The sequence below is a fragment of the Pleurodeles waltl genome, chromosome 10, assembly GCF_031143425.1.
Source record: "Pleurodeles waltl isolate 20211129_DDA chromosome 10, aPleWal1.hap1.20221129, whole genome shotgun sequence".
NCBI lineage: Eukaryota > Metazoa > Chordata > Amphibia > Caudata > Salamandridae > Pleurodeles > Pleurodeles waltl.
In genome coordinates, this window is record NC_090449.1 from 309453931 (window position 1) to 309476133 (window position 22203).

Genomic DNA, 22203 nt, shown 5'->3' on the forward strand with positions numbered 1-22203 from the left:
TTGAAGTGGGGTAGACTGGAGTGAGGCTCGTTGTTTTGGATTAAAGTGGGGCAGATTGGAGTTGGGCAGATTGTCATGGATTGGAGGTGGCAGATTGTTTTGGATTGGAGTGCAGCAGATTGCAGTAGGGCAGATTGTTTTGAACTGGGGCAGATTAGTTTGGATTGGTGTAGATTGTCTTGGATTGGAGGGAGCAGATTAGATTGGGGTGAGTTGGGAGAATTGGAGTGGGTTGGGTTTGGAGTGTATAGGATTGGGGTGAGTGGTTTAGATTGGAGTGGGTTGGGTTGGAGTGTATTTGTGTGGGGTGAATTGTAGTGGGGTAGACTGGTGTGTACTGGACGATGATGTTTTAAAGCATTTCAGAAATTACACATAATAAAGAAGGAAAATGCTACTTCCCCAATAGACATCTGTTTGTGGCATGTAGTGATGTAGATTCACATGCTTTGCATACGTCCGCCATCTAGTGCTGGGTTCAGAGTGTTACAAGTTGTTTTTCTTCGAAAAAGGTTTTTCCAGTCACAAGATCGAGTGACAACTCATCTCGGTGATTCCGTGCATGCGCATAGTGTCCTTTGTTAGATTGCTTTCCAGCAGGCAGGTGAAGTAAAGAGTGTGTACATGTATATGTAGATGGATAGTAATGCAATGAGATGTCCATGCAGTGTATATACATATTTACAATATCTTGTACTGCAACAGCTACAGGTTCCCAGGGAGGCAAGAGGGCACATGTATATCTACAGCACTACATGCCACGAACAGATGTTTACTGGGGAAGTAACATTTTCGTTCAATGGCATTTGCAGCAGTAGATACACATGCTTTGCATTGACTGTAAAGCAGTCCCCTCCAAAGTACACAGTGGTCAGCCCGTAGAAGTAGCTTGAAATAATGTCCTAGGTACTGCCAGTCCAACATTTGCCTGTTTGCGAGCTAACACATCTACACAGCAGTGTTCAGTAAATGTGTGTGGTGTAGACTATCTAGCAGCTTTACATATATCTGCTATTGGTATGTTCCCTAAGAAAACCATTGAAGCGCCTTTTTTCATAGTGGAATGTGCAGCTACTGGTAGCTGTCTTTTAGCCTTAAGATAGTTAATTTGAACACACTTCACTATCCATCAGGCTAATCCATTTTTTTGAAATAGGATTACCTTTGTGAGATTCTACAAATACTACAAAGAGTTGGTTTGATTTTCTAAAATCTTTTGTTCTGTCTGTGTAGTACATCAGAGCTCCTTTAACATTAAGGGTGTGTAGCGCTCTTTCAGCAACTGAATCTGGCTGTGGAAAGTAGACAGGCAATTCCACTGACTGATTCACATGAAAAAGTGAAACTAACTTCGATAGGAATTTTGGATTTGTTTTAAGAACTAATTTGTCTTTATGGACTTGAAAGAAAGGTTCTTCTAAAGTGAACGCTTGAATCTTACTAACTCATCTTAAAGAAGTTATCGCTACTAAGAAAGCAACCTTCCAGGAGAGAAACTGTAGAGTACAAGAATGTATGGGTTCAAATGGTTGGTCCATAAGACTTGTGAGTACAATGTTAAGATTCTATGCAGGAGCTGGAGGAATGACTCTTTTTAGCTCCTCCATAAAAGCTTTTATAACGGGAATTTTAAATGTGGAAATATGTTGTCTATTTTGGAGGTAAGCAGTTATAGCTGCTAAATGAAGCCTAATAGAGGAGTATGCCAAATTTGTTTTTTGGAAGTGTAACAAACAGCAGATAATATCTTGTACTGAAGCCTTAAGTAGATCATTATTTTTGGGTTGACAATTCACAAAACGTTTCCATTTAGCAGCATAACATTGTCTAGTTGTGGGTTTGCGTGCTTCCTTTAGAGTAGTCATACATTTAGACGGAAGTTGTAGGTAACCAACTCTATGACTTCAGGAGCCATATTGCAAGATTGAGTGTGCTGGGATTTGGGTGTCTGATTTGGCCTCTCCTTTGAGTCAACAGATCTGGTCTGTTTGGCAGCCTGTGATGTGGGACCAGAGACAGATCCAATAGTGTTGACGTGCCCATGTGGGAGCTATGAAAACCATAGTGAGTGAGGTTTGTTTCATCTTTATTATCAGAAATGGAATGAGTAGGAGAGGCGGAAAAGCATAAGCAAATATCCCTGACCAGTTCATCCATACAGCAGTCCCCTCGGATGGGGGTGTGTGGTTTCCTGGCTGTGAAGCTTTGGCATTTTTAGTTATCTTTTGTGGCGAAAAGGTCTAAGTCTGGGTTTCCCCACATTTGAAAGTCTTTTTGAATTACTTGTGGGTGAATTTCCCATTCGTGGACTTGTTGCTGCGTCCTGCTTAACATGTCCGCTAGTTGATTGTCCATCCCTGGGAGATATTCTGCCACTAACTGAATGTGAATCGCCCAACTTCAAATTGTAAGGGCTAAAAGGGACAATTGAGTTGAGTGTGCCCCCCCTGTATTTGCAAACAATACATTGTTGTCATATTGTCTGTAAGTATTAACACTACCTTGTGTGCAATTTGTGTCACAAAAGCTTTCAGTGCTAGGAATACTGCCAATAATTCCAAGTAATTTATAGGATAAGTCTTTCGGTTGGAGTCCCATTCCCCTTGTATGGTGAGATTGTTAAGATGAGCGCCCCAACCTATCTGTGATGCATCTGTTGTAATAGTGGTCTGAGGCGCAGGGTTCTGAAAGGGCCGCACTTTTGAGAGGTTGGTGTGATTACACCATTGCAGAGAGCTGTGAGTCTGGCGGTCCAACAACACTAGATCCTGAAGTTGACCCTGTGACTGAGACCACTGTTGGGAAAGGCACTGCTGTAGTGGCCGCATGTGCAGTCTTGCATTTGGAACTATGACTATACATGAAGCCATCATTCCTAAAAGTTTCATCCCTAACGTTACTGTATAAGTGTGGTTGGGTTGTAGTAGATATATTAAATTGTGAAATGGTTGAATCCTTACTGGGTTTGAATATGCTGAGTGTTCAGAATTGCTCCCAGATACGGCTGTATTTGTGAAAGTTGCAGGTTGGATTTGAGGTAAATGATTGTGAATCCCAAACTGTGTAGGAGATCTATGGTACACTGGTGTGTTGTTGACAAACTTTGATTGAACTGGTTTTTATGACCCAGTCATCCAGATGTGGGAAGACATGCATGTGTTGTCTTCTCAGGAATGCTGCCACTACAGTTAAACATATGGTAAACACCCTAGGTGCTGTTACTTCAAATGGTAGTACTTTGAATTGGTAGTGCTTCCCTGCAATGACACACCTTAGGTATTTGCAATGTGCTGGATGTACGGGAATGTGGAAATAGGCACCACTGAGGTCTAATGCTATCACGTAATCCCCTTTTTGTAGTAGGGGAACGACATCTTGTAGAGTGACCATGTGAAAGTGTTCTAAAAGGATGTATAGTATAGATTGAGAGGCCAGAGATCTAGTGTTGGTCTTAATGTGCCATCTTTCTTTGGTAACAAAGTATAGTGAATATACTCTTGGTCCTTAATGGGACATAGGTACTGTCTATATAGCTCCTTTGAGTAGTAGTGATTGTACCTCCTCTTTAATAGAGTGAGATGGTCCTGAGAGAGTCTGTGTGAACGAAGGAGAATGTTTGGTGGAGTGGAAATGAGTTCCAGACAATAGCCATGTTGGGCATTGGACAGAAACCACTGGTCTGTAGTGATGTTGTGCCATTATGAATAGAAATTTACCAGACTTCCTCCCACAGGAGATGTGTGCACTGTGGGAATGGTGAGTCACTGTTTAGTTGAGGAACTTCTAGAAGTGGATGGTTGACTCTTCCTTTATTGTTGGATACTTCTTAGGAAACTCTGAATGATCCTCTTGTGTGGAACTGTGAGGACTTTATTTGCAAGGAATTTGATGTTTCTGTGGCTGATGGCTTCACGCCACCTCTAAACTGTGGCCTACGAAAATCTCCTCTGGTGGGTGTGGTGTATAATGCACCTATCGCATTAGGAGTCTCAGAATCTTTCTTATGTTTCTCTATAGTTGTGACAAATTCTGGGCCAAACTGATGTTCTTTGTCAAAGAGCATAATTAAGACAGCTTGCTGTATCTCAGGTTTGAGCCCTGAACATCTTAACCAAACATGTCTTCTGATGACTACACTGGTGTTGACTCCTCTGGCTGCGGTATCAGCCGCATCTGTAACACATCTAATAATGTTATAAGATATTGCTTGACCTTCCGTGACTATTTGTTGTCCCAGTTTCTGATGCTCTGGTGGAAGGTACTGAAACAGTTCTTCCATCTCGTCCCAGTGGACCCTGTCATATCTAGCTAAGAGAACTTGTGAGTTGGCTATCCTCCAGTGATTTGCAGCTTGTGAGGTTAACTACTGCATCTAGCTTTTTGCTCTCCTTATCTGGAGGAGGAGCATCTAATGTTGACTGACTGTTGGCCCTTTTCCTTGTTGCACTTACCACTACTGAATCAGGTGGTAACTGGGTCCTGATAAAAACTGGGTTTGAGGTGCCAGTTTATATTTTTTTATCCACTCTGATTGTCAATTGTGGCCTTCACAGGTTCTTTGAAAATGTCAGATGAATGTCTGAGCATTCTTGGGAACATTGGGAGACACTGATATTCCTTGTTTGTAGATATTAATGTGTTAAAAAGGAAATAGTCTTCTATATGATCTGTATACATCTGCACATTATGGTAAGCAGCTGCTCTGGTTATGACCTGGTTATTTGCAATAGTGTCTTCTGGTGGAGAAGATCTAGCAGGATACAAGTCTGGATCACTTGAAAGAATGGGATCAGGATCATATAGATCCCATGGATCCGTATCCTGGTGATTGTCAGCAAGATCATCCCTGTGTGGTCATGCTGAGGATGTCTGTGGTGAAAACTGCATCTCATATGTGGGTGATGGTGGTGAGGAAGGAAGAACAGTAGAATGTGGTGGTGAAGGCTAGTTTTGTTGTATAGCCTTGTCTCTCTTTGTCTTTTGAGATCTTCTTTGGTGGGGGTTCAGCATCTAAGGTCTCATGAAAATTTATTTTCCTCTTAATAGTCACAGGAGGAGAAGCAATTATCATTCCTGTGTCTTTTCGAATAGGCAATTTTTGCTGTTTGGCATCCATGTCTTCTAAAATGGGTTGTATATCCAATGATTCTTGTGTAGAAGTAGTAGGTTTACTACTCATGGCTTTCGGCTCCGATGGTTTAGACACCATGTGTTTAGCTCGAACCGAAAGTGTTGGCTCCGAAATTAGTAACAGTTTTTTTGGCTCCGAAAATTATGTTTCAGTTTTTCAAGACTGTACCGAGACAGCTGCAGCAGCCTGTTTTTGTCGATGACGAGAACACTTTGGCCTTTGTTCTCGGTGCCGAACCCAAAGGTTGTTCATCCAGACTTTTTCGGATCCGACCATGGCCCAAAAGCAGTGGAGTACCAACGACCAGTGCTGGAGTCTTTTTTAATGTCTTTGGGTGGTGTGAAGGGGCAGGATTACTCACATACTGCGCCGGAGGAACAGAGTAGCTGTCAGCATTGAAATTTTGTTTTGACTCCGAGTCTCTGATGGAAAATGCCGTACCCTGCCCTACTTCCTCCTGCGCATGTTGCTCACCAAAAATATCAGGTGTGTCTTCTGTGGACTTGGACACCATTTCCAGACGACTAGCTCAGAGGGTATTCTTAAATCGAAACGATCTGAAAGCGTCCCAAGTCTCTTCTCAATAATCAGTAGATAAACAGAGATTACACACCGAATGCTGGTCGGTGTATGGGGATTTAGCTTGACACCGATGACAGAATCAAAACAAAGTTAATTCAATCAGCCCGGCTTTGAAGTAGGCCCTAAAAGGGCGAGGCCCCTCTTAAGTGCAAAAAAAATTACCCCGATGGTCTAATCGGATCGACTATAGCTAGGAAACATTATCAGAACTATACCAAGGAAGTTAGAGAAAGGAAGAATAAGTTAAAAATTACCAAACCGAGATCCACTGAAATGAAAGGAAACAAATCAGAACCCGATGGCAGAGAGAAAACAATCTAACAAAGGACTTGATGCCCATGCCCAGTATCACCGAGAGGAGTCACTCGATCTCGTGACTCAAAAACCTTCTTCGCAGAAAAATAACTTGCAATACTCCAAACCCAACACTAGATGGCAGACTTATGCAAAGCATGTGCATCTACAGCTACACAAGCCATCAAACACAATGTTGCATTGCAATATTAAAATCAAGATTATCGTCATCGTTTGAGGATAGTACCCATGAGCAAAAACAAAATAAGACATGAGTGCAAACTGAGAAAAAAACAACTCGGCAAAACGAAAAAAGTTAGGTATAAAAAAAAAAAAAAACATTGCAATTTGTTTTGCTCAGCTGGGCACGTTTTTGGCTGTCACAATCCTTATATTTGCAGGGCATTAGAAGTTAAAAAAAGAACAAAATAGTACTGCAATCACATTGGGAACAGTGGACGAGCACTGATTAAGTTGAATCAATCGGTGCTTGGTCCCTGCTCCATACAGGGGAACGGAAATGACGGCAGGCATGCAGTGACGAATTATGAGACTGTAAAGAAGAGTGGCACGCAAGCCAAGAGATGGTAAGCGAAAGGTGAGCTCCAAGCCCTTTACTGTAAGCCGCAGTCTCTCACAAGCAAGATACACACGCTAGCTTATGTACTTGCAGGCTCTACCCTAAAAATACAGACAAGATAATAGAATACACTGAGGCAGATTCAAAACAAGCAGCTTGTCACTGTCCTATGTGTTTCCTAATCCTAACAGAGGAGCAAATAAAGCTAATAACAGTGTGACAAACACAGTAAAAGCATTGCAAATATTTAGGGCTTTGTTTAGCTGGTCTACAGTTATCTGAATCGTAAAATTGGACGTAAAAATGTAATTCTAACAATAGTGTAAACTCTGCAAAGGATTATAAAATGCAGACAGGATTGCTGGGTGGTACCATTACAAGGACAAACGCGTAGGGATAATTACCAACTGCCCTGTTGTGGAAATGTGACCAGGAAGTGAACAATATTCAGCCTGAAACTTGTTAAGTGGAATCGATGCTCTAAATTAGCGATCCAGACTAAATAACATTCAGCCAGTTCCGGGGAAGTAATCTCCATGTGATAGCTCACAGTTTCCATATCCTGAGATTTATTAAACCTTATTTGCCATTTGGGCCAGACCTGAAGGCGTAACAAAAGACTGGGGAAACAATTATAATTATGTTTTTCAGTTAAAACTGATAAAACAATACAAATGAGTATGTGCTTTTCAGAAGAAACTGAAAAAACTGAACGTTGCTGCATTTTTACTGCTTTGCCACCTTCCATCGTCAAATTAGTATAAGTGTAGCTTCTATCTACATGCACTTTTCTGTGATCTAAGCTGCTGCCATGACTCACTCTGCCCACGGTAAGCCATTTATTAAACCATTTAACCTTCTGCAAGGTCTTTGGACGTTCTGGATCTCCTTTTACTTCCATTTTGTGAGCAGGGCTCACCTTAAATGGCTTCAGCTTTCTGTTCACTGCACACTGCAATGTAGAGGCCCGCAGGTTTGCAGATAAACTATTAGCAGGGTATTAGTCCAGGGCAAGAGCTACCACACCTTGATGCCATCCACTTTCACTGAGAGCGGGACAGAACTCTCCTTTTTGAAAGCTCAGGTTTCAAGATTGTGACAGCAAAGACCACTGTGCATATGGACGTAAGCAGAATCAATGTCACCCCTTAAAGCGTTGTAACAAATACTCAGGTTTACACTGTCATGATCTGAAATGCATGCATAAAGGAGTCGCTTCCTCTCATAAATGCCATGAATCATATAATGAACAAGTTCAATAACCATGCACAGGAACAGAAGAGGTCCTTGTGGTGGTTCAGTTTAAACTGCACTTCTGACAGAACTTTCATTAATACAAAAGATCTACAAGTTACTGTATCATATCGGAAACGTCACTTGTTTGAAGGATAGAGGACCAGGAAGAAATGATAATGATGAACATTAATCTTTTCTCTGCTGCAATCAAATCTTAATGAGGTGCAAACACAACTATCCATGCTCAACCTTGACACAGGGTGAGACTGGACTGCTGGAAAATGGAGTTTGTGTGCTGTGAAACAAGACAGACAAGGGCATGAGTTTATTAATAAAGTTATTGCAGAAGCAGATTCAAGGGGAAATTACAGAGAAGGTGAACTGGGCACAGACAAAGGGGGGGTGGGGGGAGTGAAGATAGAAATGAACGAAGGGAGGACATAAAAGTGAGATTCCTGGGGGAAACGGGGAAATGAGCTGGGGGAAAAAATCTATTATTTTGTGGAGTAAAAACGTTAACAAATCGGAACTATAAACAGAAAAGCCTAGTTATAATACTCCTAGATATGGAGACCGGGCAAATCATGTGAAACCACAATAGACATGCTGAACAACTGCATTTACCGGAACTTGCTTGTTTGTCAAAAGTAACCAGGGCTCAGAAACAGCTTCCAAAACAAACAAAAAACAAAAAATGACAAAAAATAAGTAACAAAAATATTCTTATTGATGTGATTATACGGGGATAACCATGCATATTTCTAGCCTTTAGCAGAACTGCTCTTCTACATCATCCCTATCAATGGTGAATTAAAACTGGCTATTCCTGTCTCCAATCACAGATATCTGATATATTTTTTGACAATAACAATCATAATTATAATTTTGTGACTCTAACTTACCTTGGTCTCTTGGCTGTTTTTATTTTCAATACCGTAAATCTCCTGCAGAAGATAACTGACACGATCCACCTGCAAGAATGAGCAAGTTCATGAGATTCAGGCAGGGGCAGTAGTAACAACATAGTAATAGGAAATTGGAAAAGTTACAAAGAGAAACTGAGAGGGAAGTGAAGACTTAGGGCCTCGTGGAGGCCGGAGGAAGCACCGCCAACAGGCTGGCGGTGCTACATGGGCAATTCTGACCGCGGCGGTAAAGCCGCTGCCCAAGGGAATCCGCGCCGCAATGGGGATTCCGACCCCCTTCCCGCCATCCTGTTCCTGGCGGTTGTTACCGCCAGGAACGGGATGGCAGGAACGGGTGTCGTGGGGCCCCTGGGGGCCACTGCACTGCCCATGCCTCTGGCAGTGCAGGGGCCCCCTAACAGGGCCCCATTAAGATTTTCAGTGTCTGCCTTGCAGACACTGAAAATCGCGATGGGTGCCACTGCACCCGTCGCACCCCTTCAACTCCGCCGGCTCCATTCGGAGCCGGCTTCATTGCTGAAGGGGCTTTCCCGCTGGGCCGGCGGGCGGCCTTCTGGCGGTCGCCCGCCGGCCCAGCAGGAAAGTCGGAATGACCGTCGCGGTCTGTTGACGGCGGAGCGGTCTTCCGACTGGGTTACTTTGGCGGGCGGCCTCCGCCGCCCGCCAAAGTCGGAATGACCCCCTTAATTTCTATTTTGTGCAGCACACACTGCAAACTGCATAACCGCTCAGTCAGTGAAAATGGAACAGATGGGAAAGGTGGGATATTTAGATCACAGGAAACTGAAACCGTTCAGCGGAGTAAAGGTTTTATTTTGCTGCCTGCTAGTCAGCCTACTAATTCACATACAAATGGGAGTTGATCAAAGCCTTATGCTAAGGTCTTTCAAGCACTGGTTTAGGTAAGTTTTATGAGGAGATGTAGTGATATTTCTTTTGGTTACCAGGGTGCAAATTTTGTGGCGAGATGGCAGCTTTATGTGGTTCTAGGATTGTATTGGATGTGTTGATATTGAGATTATTAAATATATCTAATCGAAGTAATCAATGTGCTGCTGTAGGAGTTTTTTTACATCATTTATGAGCGGATTTCGTATGGTCTCAATGGGCCACTATGACTGGTATTATGAGATATTCAATGTTACTGGGTAAAGCATCAATCTAGTGAAACAGAGAAAGCCATGTGATATCAGACAGTCCATGTGGTCAAACAAGGCAGCCCATTAGGGCACATCGAGGTATTTCATCTGGTAACAAAGGTGAGTACAAGTGGCGATTCAGAGCCTGTTTATCAAAACAAAAATTCACGGTGATAGTGCAAATTAAAAGCATCAAACTACTTGTTATAAATATAAAAAATGCTTTGATTCTATTACTGATGAGTTAATACAGACCCAGGGCCACGGGAATTATGCGGCAGAAGAGGTTCAAGTTATGCAGCAGGGTTGAGTAAATTATGCGGCAAGAAAAGGCAAATTATGCAGCACAATGCAGCACATTTTCTAATTGTATTATTTCATTATGTCATCATTTTTTTTTAACTTGGAAACAGTGTCTGGGCATTTGTTGCACCTCATTAGTACCATTTTAATACCCAAGTATAGCAATAAGCAAAAAAAAAAAAAAAGGGTGATAAATCCAGCTTTCCAAAGGCCTCTCTCTGTGTGGCAATACGCCTAGCTGCCTTTTTCGTAACTTTTGAACCATATGACCAAGAAAAATGTTTTTGTTAAAATCTACAAATTGTGTGGCAAAAGATGGATTATATGGGAATTGCAGCAAATATATAATTATGCGAAAATCGTCATGGCTGCACAATCACATAATTCCAGTAGCCCTGTACAGATCTAATTACTGGATGTTGTGAGTTAAGCGTCATATACAAACAAGCATTGGCAGAGCCAATAGGTTCTTGATTATGTGAATTCCATTGGCGTAAGCAACTTTTTTTAAACCATGATGTTTCACAGTACGTTTCGCTGTACGTAATGGCTGGAAGTTAAAAAAGCAAAAAAAAGTGATATGATGCACAGAACTCTTGTCTCATCATAGTTTTTTTTCTTTCAACCACACTGCACAGCAGAAGTGCTGCTGTACATTATGTCTTTGAAAACATTGACAAAGCCAAAACAGTGAGCTATTTGGCTCTGTCAATTTATCTGCCATGTTATCCACCACTGCAGTTTCTGTTCATCAAAAATTAGATATATCAGAAAAGCTGCGTGTAATGTAAGTCTTAGTGGTGAACCAGCCGAGTGCTTAACATCAGACATGATGTACACTGGAAGAGCTGTCTGTGGACCTTAGTGCTGGATTAGCAAAGAGTTTTACCGAAATTAGGTGCATCAACATAGAGTACCTCATTCAGACGCACGCCATATTGCTATTTCAAAAGTGCATGGCAGCGCGAGTCAGAATTAGGTGCATTCAAATAGCTGTTTAAGGGTCTTGGTGGTGAAGAATTAGCGGCGTACTGCACATTATCACTGATTTGCCTCAGAAGAGCTCAAAGCAACTCTTAGTTTTCAATAGCAGAGTGATACATATCAGAAACAACATGCATAGGTAAAGCTGTGCTTGTAGGTTTCAGTCCTAGAATGTCAGTGGATATTGTACTCCAGAGATGAGGTGCATCGGGAGCTACGGTGCGGCTCAGTGTTAGAACAGCAGGGGTGCTGCACGTCAGAAATGCAGCGCATCAGCAAAGCTATGTGAGAGTCTCAGCATTCAAACAGAAGATGAGCTGCACACCATACATTAGGTGCATCGGCAGAGCTGTCGGAGAGCCTCAGCCCTGAAATAGAAGAGGAGTGGCACATCACACATGAGAAGCAGCGGCAGTGCTGTCCGAGAGTCTCAGTGCTGGAACAGATGTGCTCCACATCACACATTTGGTGCAGCAGTGGAGCTGTGCGAGTCTCGGCGCTGGAACATAACATGTGCTGCACATCACACATTAGGTGCATCGGCATTGCTGTGTGTGAGTCTCAGCACTGGAACAGAGATGTGTTGCACATCACACATGAGGTGCATCGGCAGAGCTGCAAGTCACACATGAGGTGCAACGGCAGAGCTGAATAAAAGGCTCAACCCTGGAATAGATGTGCTCATATTGATGGTTCTTTAGTGGCATTACTGAAGTCAGGCCAACCTAATTTAAAACATTTTTGTGTTTTGATCTGAATCCTGGGGATGCTAGTAAATTAATACCGACACACCCATCTAGAAGCCATCTCTGTCTTGAAGACTTTGGCTCTGTGAAGCTCTGATACCTCACAGCCACTCTTTCTTAATGCATCTTCTATTTATTAGAATTAAATAATCCCACCACTAGTGTGAAACAATGACTATCTGAAATTCTACAGAGCACACCCCTCCCTGCCCACCCCTCCTGCCCTCCCTCCCCCCACCAGCAGCAGAAGAAGCTGCAACCTTTCACCATGAAGGGATAATAAACTAGGTTTATTATTCCTTCGTGGAGAAAGGGGTGGGGCATTGAGGACACCCCTCAGAGCGCATGTGTGTTTTGGCCCACCGTCACGGGCCGGCCAAACACACATGCGCACAGGGCTCTGGGCTGAAGAGAGCCTGCACAGGCTTCCAGTCTGCCTGGGAGAGCCCTGGCTGGGCGCTCCAGCCAATCCGGACGCTGCTCTCAGCAGCATCAGGATTGGCCTCAAGGCAGGCTGGGAGCCTGTGCCTGCAGGACCAGCGACGAGGGACAGAGAAGCGGCGGCAACGGAGGAGGTATGTTTTTTTCTTTCTTTCTTTTTCCTTTTTTATTATTAATTGTCCCACCTGGGTACCACACCCTCCCTGCCCTTTTAAATAGGAGCTAGCCACAACTGCATTCGGGGCAAATCAAGCTGAAATGAAAGAAAAACATCATGCTGAGGATTGCAGGGGTTATGCAAAGCTACAAGCTGATCAGAACATGAAATTCTATTTCCAGGACTCATGTTCATGACCAAGGTAATAATACCGGAGGGGAGTAAACTCCATTTTATTTTCAGATGTACTACAGTTTTGCATTATATTGTCTTGAACATGAATAACACTTTTTTTAGGATTCCATTTTCAGCATTTTCTTAATAAGTACCCGGTTAGAGAGGGGTCGAGAATCAGTGCGTTTCACTTCCTCAGAGCAAAACTGGACTGTTGGAATGTCTGGGGCAGAGAGATTTTACAGTTCAGACAAAGAGGATTAATGTGTTATTTATTATACGTAAAACACAATCCATATCATGTTCTGAAGTCCAGAGTGCTGTAGTTAGTCATATGCTGCTAAGTAACAATCCACTGATGCTCTACTTCAAATTCTAATGTAATTTGCCGTGCTTAGGTCCTGTAAATTGCTGCTACCTACTTGACCCGAGTACATGTTGGCAGAGATCTTAGGGGAGAGATCATGTTGACCAATTGCAAATGATTTGTATTGCATCCAAGATCCGACATGGATTTTTGAACACCTGGTGCACAACAAAAAACAGAACAAAATCAAGGGAAAAAAGTGCAAGTCATATAGAGGGAACAGCAGGCAGGGAGAGTGAGGGGGGGTAATAAATAGTACCTCAATCACGTCGGGAGTGACGGACGGGCACAGATTAACTTCAATCTGAGCTTGGCCTCAGCTCCACAGAAATTGTGTTTTGCCTGCACTGCCCAATTAAGGAGGATGTAAAAAGAGTGACGTGAAGCTAACAAATGGTATGCAATGGGAGGGTCCCAACCCCTTTTTTGTATGCACATGCTTTCGCGGGCTCGACCATGGAAAAAAGACGGGAAACAGTTATATCTCCATTTTGGTTACTTCTCTGTCTCACAGAACATTCAAGAGGAAATTAAGCCGCATAACTGGATCACAATGTATTTATTTCCTAAATGTGTTTGGTGCAAGCCCATCCCTTTCCCTGCAACCCTGACACCAAATCCATCAATTGACTTTAATGAAAATTCTGTTCACTTTATGCATATCAGGTCAGATATTGCTGCCTACTACTTTGACAGACCACCAGCTGCCATGATCAAATATGGTAAATTTTGCATAATGTATTTAGCCAGTAGTGCGTTCTAACCTGTTGGTTAATTTTTTATCAGATATGTAAGGAGTTAATCCATTGTGTGAACAAGCAGAACATCATTCAATAGTGAGTCGAAATATGAAAGAAGGCACTTCAGATACTCACTGGCAACTGAAGAACATTTGGAAGGGTTCCAAGAGCTCCCACAGTGTTCAAGCTGGTAGTGAGCCGCCCAACTTCTTCCATCGCAAGATCAAGGATATTTACAACAGTTTCCTCCCAGAGAACCAGAGTCCAGCGTCAGAACCTACGACCAACCCAACCCAACCCAAGACCCCCCCCCTTCCCCCCAAGAACCCACTCTAACCATCCATTGCTGGTCAACTCTCACCACTAGGAAAACGGAAAGCCTCATGATCAGCACTCACTCCGGAGCCCCATAGACCCCTGACCCCACCACATCTAAATCAGAGCCAGCACATCCATCGCCCTGAGCGTCGCATGACAATTAACTGCTCCATCAGCACAGCCACTTTTCCCGAAGACTGGAAACATGCCCTCTCCCGAAGGAACCTCAGGCTGACCCATCAGATATAAAGAATTTCTAGCCCATCTCGCTGTTACCCTACCTGGCCAAAGTACTGGAAAAGGCTATCAACTCACAGCTGCAGCAATATATTGAGGACAACTCCTCACTGGACACCATCCATTCCGGATTCCGCAGAAACCACAGCACGTAGACAGCTCTTCTTGCAGCCGCTGATGAAATCCGCACACTCCTAAACCGCAGCAACACCGCAACACTCATACTCCTCGACCTCTCAGCAGTTTTCGACACGGTCTCCCACGGCACCTTATGCACTGGACTCACAACATAGGAATCCACGGAAAAGCCCTAAAATTGATCCACTCCATCTCCGGAAGAACACAGTCAGGCTCCAACCATACACATCCGAATCAACAGAAATCAGCTGCTGAATCCTCAGGGATCCTCCCTGAGTTAAACACTCTTCAACACATATACATGGCCCCACTTGTAGCCATCGCCCGAGGCCACTGAACGAACATCGTGTCATATGCCAACGACACACAACTCATATCCCTCACTGAAAACCCAGACGAGGCCAAGAGGAACTTCAACGCAGGAATGGAAGCCGTCGCTGTTTGGATGACAGAGAGCTGCCTCAAGCTCAACTCGGACTAGACCGAGGTCATCATCTTCGGAAACTCCACCTCAGCCTGGTATGACTCCTGGTGGCCCACATCTCTCAGCACCCCGCCTTCTCCGACTGACCACGCCCGCAATTTAGGAATCATTCTCAAATCCTCCTTATCAATGACCTGACAGGTGTTAACAGTTACCTTCTGCTGCTGGCACACCCTCCGTAAACTCCGAAAGATTTTCAAATGGATCTCAGTAGACTACCACAGGACAGTCACCCACGGCTTAGTCACAAGCAAGCTTGACTAGGGCAACGCACTCAATGCCGAGACCACAACAAAAAACAGCAACTCATCCAAAATGCTGCCGCCATACTCGTCCTGAACTTCGCCAGACAGGAACATATCTCCCAACACCTGAGGACCCTCGACTGTCTCCCATTGGAGAAATGAATCACCTTCAAGCTACTCACATCGGCCTGGCCTACCTAAACCACTGCGTCCCCTTCAACAACCCCGACAGACCCCTCCGCTCCACCCAGCAAGCACTGGCCACCATCCCACACATACGGAAAACCAACCTGGAGGAAGGTCCTCTACCTACCTCGAAGCAAATAGCTGAAACAACCTACCCCTGCACCTCAGACAAGGCCCTTCGCTTACCATCTTTAGGAAGAACCTCAAGATGTGGCTCTTCGGATGAGGATCTCTCTGCTCCCACCAGTACCTTGAGATCCTCATGGGTGAGTAGTTGCGCTCTGTAAAAACTGACTAATTGATTGATTGAAAGCGGGTCCCTAAGGCTGCAGCATGTTTTATACCACTATAAGATGCCCACAACCAAATTGTACACAGACTGCCATAGCAAGCTGGGTGACATGTTGCAGACCATGTTTGAAAGCATGAAATGGCACACTCCTGTGTGCCATAGCAAAGACACTGCAGAGGCCATATGTAAGTCCCCTTCAGCAGGCCTTGGAACTCTAAGGCAGGGTGCACTGTAGCACATGAGGACACATCTGCATGAGCAGATATGCCCCTGTAATGTCTAGAACCATTGCTAGATATATAAGTGAGCAGTAATGCCATCTTAAAGTATGTACTGGGCACTGGTCAAAACAAGTTACCCAGCTACATAATGGCTTCACTGAAACCTATAGTGTTTGGTATCAAACACTTTGCATTAATAAACCCACACTGATTCCATTGATGGATTATTATTACATGCACCCAGAGGATACCTTAGAGGTACCACATTAAACCTACTAGTCCCCTAGTGTGCTGGCCAACTAGTACAGTCCAGCCTGCCACCATGGACATGCTTCTGACCTCCCCAGGAGGTGAGAGCCCTGCACCCAGAGGTCAGGAACAATGCCTTCTCTGGCAGGAAGTGTTTACACCTTCTCCAGCAGGATGGCTAGTGAATCTGCAAACCAAGGCCAGGGACTTCTAAGTACTTGCCTCCTTTGATATGTTAGCGTGGCTTCCCACAGACCTGGGAGATGCCACATCCTACCATGAGGCTCATTTGGAACCAGGACAGGAGACAATTAAACAGTCAGGAGGCATGTTCCATTGCAAGGCTAGTCACACCCCCTAGGGTGGGCCACCTGAAGTGAACACAAAAAGAATAATTCCACCATCTTGTGTTTGCTGTAATTAAGAACTATGAGACAGGGTCATGACAAATCCCAACAGGAAGTGGTCATACAGAGGGTGTAGTGACCGAGGGTAGTTAGCCCATTGGCTACAACTCTTCACTCCTCTAACCCTCCTAAATTTAGTAGGCCCCCCTGAATCCAGACCCTTCACATTTGTCTGCCCGAAGAAGAAAGAACAACAAAGAAGAGCCAATGACGCAAGAAATGAGGAAGAGCAACTGAATTGGCACCAACCCTGCCAGCCTGTCTGGTACCCCTGACAACTGCACAGACCCGGATCGTCAGGAAAGCGGTGTCACCTCCCAAGCTGTGGAAGAGTGACCCACTACTTCAAATAGCCAGCAGCATCTCCCTTGGAATGGAGAGGGGCTTCGCAGCACTTCTGCAGGCACCAAAATGACTGACACAAGAGCCTCTGCAGTGCGACCACGCTGGACAAAGGTGCACTGTACATGAGCCCCCAGCCCAAGTCTTGGTGAACCGGTGGTGCCCTAAGACACAGAAACCCTCTAGAGCTGAGCCCCACCTTGCGTTTAGCTGGACTCATTCCCACCTGCAGACTCTTTCTGCAGGACAGCACAAACTGCGAGAGCCTCTGGACCGCAGGTACCAGACCTTAAAGCAACACTGTACCTGAGCCCCACAGTCCAAGGAAAAGTGAACTAACGGTGCCCAAAGGGTTTTGAGACCATCCACTGCTGCAACCCCCTTAGGGTGTGTTCAAATTAGTCCCCCAGTCCCTGCCTGCAGCCTGTTTCTGCAGGCAACCAAAAATCGGGAGAGCTTCCCGCACAACCTAGTCGGATAAAGCACCACGGCATACTAGCCCCCCAGCCCAAGTTCCAGTGGGCTAACAGTGTCTCTGACTGCCCGAGAACCCTAAAGGACTGAGCTACCCTGTCTGCTCACCAAGACAAACCTACCTCCCCCCAGCCCTTACATGCATCCTCATGAACCAGTCAATGCCCTGTTGATTTTAACAAGGTACACAATACTGAAAAGCATATCTGCACCTGGAGGCTACAGAGCTGACCAAGGTGACCTGTTTGTGCTGCCTTAGACCTTGTCCCATACTTATCTTAACTCCAGGAGAACAGTCCTGTAAGTCGCTGCTAAGTACCCGTATGCAGTATAAGTTTCTTTACCATAAGATAATGATCCTGCTTTAAAGATATAAATGCAAGTGTATTTCTGTATACTTTCAAAACTGGGATATATAACAACAAAAAAAATACTTACCTATTTACAAAGTTCTTGGTTTCAAAATACGTGTTATTTTTCTGAATTGTTCTCAAGTTTCTTCTTGAGTGTGTTTCCCATTTATTGACTCTGTGTGTGTTCAACAAATGCCTAACCCTGCCCTTTCATAAGCCTAATCTGCCAACAAGGGTCATATGTACTCTCTGCATAGTGTCCCTTATACACTGGTACACTGCATAGATAGCCAGATTCCTACAAAACCATCTACTAAACACATCTAAAAAAAAAACCTTTGTCATAACTACACATTATGATCTAAAAATATAGATGCAAATCATTGACGAGGGCTCTTTGACTCAAAAAGTCACATTTATGAATGGTCAAGTAGCTTGGACAAAGTTACATTTTACATTGGGGAACATGGCGGCAGCGTGAGTTCTGCAGTCGGGAGCTCAACTGTTTCCGCTGACGAGCGAGGGACGATGTGACCACACGGTGCCCGAACGCTGCCCTGAGGAGTTGGGGCTGGATGAACCTCTTCCCCGGTCTCGGCCCCCTGCATGAGGCAGGGTGGAGGGCGGAGACGGATCGCCGGACCGAGACGCCGAGGCTCAGAGTCTCGAACTTTGCAATGTAGGCGGAGGCTGCTCACGGTGTTTGCCAGGGAAGACGCTGCCTCATTCTCTGCTGCCCTCGAGGGCCACGCACTGCTGCTGCTCTCAGCGAATGCCAGCAGGAGATGGAAAAGGAACCCCTGGCCCACTGCAAGGCGTATTTAGCGACCACAGTAGGGGACAGGGTTTTTATGACACCAGTCAAGTTGAGGGCCCGGGGAACCTGCAGAGGCCCGCTGCTGACACCTATACAGCAGCAGCATAGTACAGGTGAGGGTAAAGAAGTCCCTCTAGAGCCGGTTTTCAGAAACTTCATGGGGGTCGGAAAGGGGGACATTTGCAACAAGAGAGGCCAAGGGAAGGGGGCAATTAATATTTAAAAAGGGAGCTTCTCTGCATCCTTGCAGCCTGTAACAAACAAGAAAGAGGCACAGTAATAAAGTATGCTCTACTTGCAATTTAGGCAAGGTCACCCTTTCTCAAGTTCACTCACTAGAAAGGTGCAGGCCGGTGTCTCCACTTACTCCTTTTTTTTTTTGTTGAAGATTTTCTAGAAGCACGGAGATGCAATTTTCACAGACCTCTGAGAACCTTCCCCTCTTCTCTACCTCTTCCCCTGAGAACAAAGCTATTGGGGGCAGGATAGTGATAAAGTGGTGGCCCAAGCCCAACCTGCTAAGCCTGTAGGTGCGTCAGATCCTCCATTGACTGATGTGCCAGAGGTGGTTATGCCTTCACAGGACTCTGCGGTACAGAACCTCTTGATTTCTTTATCAAATGAGATCAGAGGAAAGTTTGAGGTTTCTGAACACATTCAAGCAAAAATTAGAGAATCCTGTGTAGCATTGGAAAGTAAACTAAACATGTTAGCTGAGAGAATGAGCAGGTTGGAGACTGCGGTCTCAGAGCAAGAGGCACAAGTACTTTCTAACTCTCAGGATATCTCCCAGTTGATACGCAACGAAAAGGTTTTTCAGGAGCAGTTGGAATCTTTGGAAAATAATTTGCAGAGGAACAATATCAGGTTGCTGAGTGTTCCTGAAGGAGTGGAAGGCGATGACATTAACGGCTATGTAATAACGCTGCTTAAGAAATTCTTCCCGTCTATGGCACATTTAAAGCTGGAAGAGGACATTCAGATAATTCACCGAGATCCCTTTAGAAGGAAATCTGACAGGAAAACACCTAGGAAAATACTTATTAATTTTGGTACTTACTCTGTAAAAGAGAAAATTCTCTCTGAAGCTCTTAAGGCGGGTAGCTTCTCTATGGGCGACTGGTCCTTTCAGATACGTTCGGACCTCTCCAAAGTGACTCTAGATAGGCAGGGGGAACTGGGGAAATTCATGCAGGAACTTAGATCTTTTGGTGCCATGGTGCAGATGAGGTTCCCGGCATGCATTTTTTAAGATTTTGTGGAATAACACAATGTACAATATCGGGGATCCTGTTGAAGTTTGGGCATTAATCGAGAAGATGAAAACACCATGCTGATGGAATATTTTTTTTTCTTAGGAAGAGTCGACCGGAAATTGTGCTCATATGGGTTGTAATAGTCACCCCGTTAGAAGGTCAGGGAGGGTTCCCACGGGTGATGGGGGCGTGGGGGTTACTTGGGATATTGGTAGGTGGGTTTTTGACAACTGGTGGGGAGCATGGGGAGGAAAATAAAAAAATATGCATTTAAATGTCCTCAGTAATGTTGTGGGTGGTCTAGTTAAGGGTCTGATAGTTTGCCTAGTTCTCGGTCTTTTCCTTGACAAATCTGCTCTCCTAAATAATGGCTAGTCACAAGTGGGCTTTGATGAAATTATTTCATGGAATGTTAATGGTTTACGGGTTGCCGGGAGGAGGAGAATTTTCGAGTTCTTAAAAGGGATAGATGAGGAGGTGATTATCTTACAGGAGACCCATTTATTACAGTCAGAGTGGAATGAGAGTCTTAAACATCTGAAATGGGTGGGCTTTAATGCGTGCAACAACCAATCATGTGCTGTGAAGTGTGTGGCGATCCTTATCAAGAAATCGGTAAGGGTAAAGGTAGCAAATGTTATAAGGGACTCCAAGGGAAGGTGGTTGATTGTTGAGGTGGGGCTAAATGGCATCTGGTTTATGATTGCGGGATATTATGGGCTTAATGTGGGCGATCCAGCACCTTTTCAACAACTTTACAGTCATTTATTGGTTGCAAAGTACCCAATTGTAGTATGCAGGGATTTTAATGTTTTATTGGACCCAATGTTAGATAAGTCCACGTCAAGACCGACGGGGAATTCTCCTAAAACTCGGTCCTGGATAAAACAGGGAATGGTAGACCTTGGTTTGATAGATATTTGGCATCAGAAAGGAGGGGAAGGTCCAAGGTTCACAATTAACAACAAAAAAGTACTGTCATCGTTCCAGGATAGATTTGATCCTAATACTGCATAATTTAAGGGATACAGTGAGATTTGTTAGTCACGCTCCGGCCCACCTTTCGGATCATTCAGCTGTAAAACTGCTTGTCTCCCTTAATATTCAACCACCTACTCCCAGGTGGACAGCCAATCAAGCTCTCTTTTTGGATGAGCTGATGGTGGACGGTCTGAAACGGGACACTAAAGACTTTTTCAAATTTAATTATGGTTCTACTACATTGCAGATGTTGTGGGATGCGTATAAAGCGTTTATTAGAGGAAGGCTTGTGGGTTTGGCCACCTTTAGATATAGGGAGGAAAAAAATCAGTTAAAGCAACATAAGTCCTAGGTGGCCTCCCTGCAGGAGGCAATTTCCAATATTCATTTAGATGAGGAGAGTCAGTCAGGTAACTTAAATGTTCAATTAGAATCTGCTAAAAGAGAGCTTATGTTATTTCTTTAGAGGAAAATCAGAAGGCGGTGGGATAGTCGTAGGTATGCTCATTACGAGTACGAGGAAGGCTGAAACTAAATTACATCGTTCTAAGAGTTATGTTGCATCAATTAAATCAGAGACCACTGGAGCCTTATGTACAGCCGCATACGAGATACAGGGGGCTTTTGTCGCCTTTTTTCAGAACCTTTACACTGAAGATTTGAACTTTTCTGAAATGTCGGCCAGGGTTTTTTTTGGAGGGGTTTCATCTCCCCCATTTAACCAAAACTGATCAGACACAATTGGCGAGGGAGATAGATTCGGGGGAGGTGAAGGCAGCAATCCAGAATCTAAAGAAGGGGAAGGCCTCAGGCCCAGACTGTTTGCCTAATGAACTATATTGTGCTCTCTGTGATGAGTTTGTCCCAATCCTAGTGGAATTGTTTAATCTTCTTTTACAGGAAGGCGTTGATATACCTAAGTCTTGGGGTGAGGCTCTCATAAGCCTTCTTTTAAAACCTGGGAAAGATCCGGCTTTATGCAGTTCATATAGGCCGATATCCTTGTTGAACTCATATTATAAACTCTACACTTATGTTTTGTCGAAAAGACTTTAGGATCTGATTAGCATACTGATCCATGAGGACCAGAAGGGATTTGTTAGAGGTAGACTATTGTATGAGCTAACTCATGATTTACTAGGTGCGGTGGATCTGGCGACTTCAGAAAGGGTCCCTTTAACAGTTCTCACTTTTGATGCTGCCAAAGCCTTTGACCGGGGGAATTGGTGTTTTTCACAATATGTCATGGAGGGTTTCAAGTTGGGCTCAAAATTCATAAGGGCAATTCAGGCTATCTATAAGGACACGACTGCTAGTATTTTGGTTAATGATAGAATTTCCTTGAGATTTAGGATTGAGAGAGGGACGCGTCAAGATCGTCCACTGTCCCCCTTCTTTTAGAT

General features: G+C 44.3%; 1 protein-coding gene across 6 annotated transcripts in view; it reads right to left on the reverse strand.

Moving 5' to 3' along the window:
• Positions 1-22203, reverse strand: part of MGRN1 (mahogunin ring finger 1) — a 321313-nt gene that overhangs the window by 187555 nt on the left and 111555 nt on the right. For all 6 annotated transcript variants that reach the window (XR_011199103.1, XM_069210484.1, XM_069210481.1 and 3 more), the window contains exon 10: positions 8726-8794. Coding sequence is in view for 5 of the 6 variants with exons in the window: in XM_069210484.1 (XP_069066585.1) it covers positions 8726-8794 (69 nt within the window). In the remaining variant the exon portion in view is untranslated. The remainder of the gene's footprint in view (positions 1-8725; positions 8795-22203) is intronic.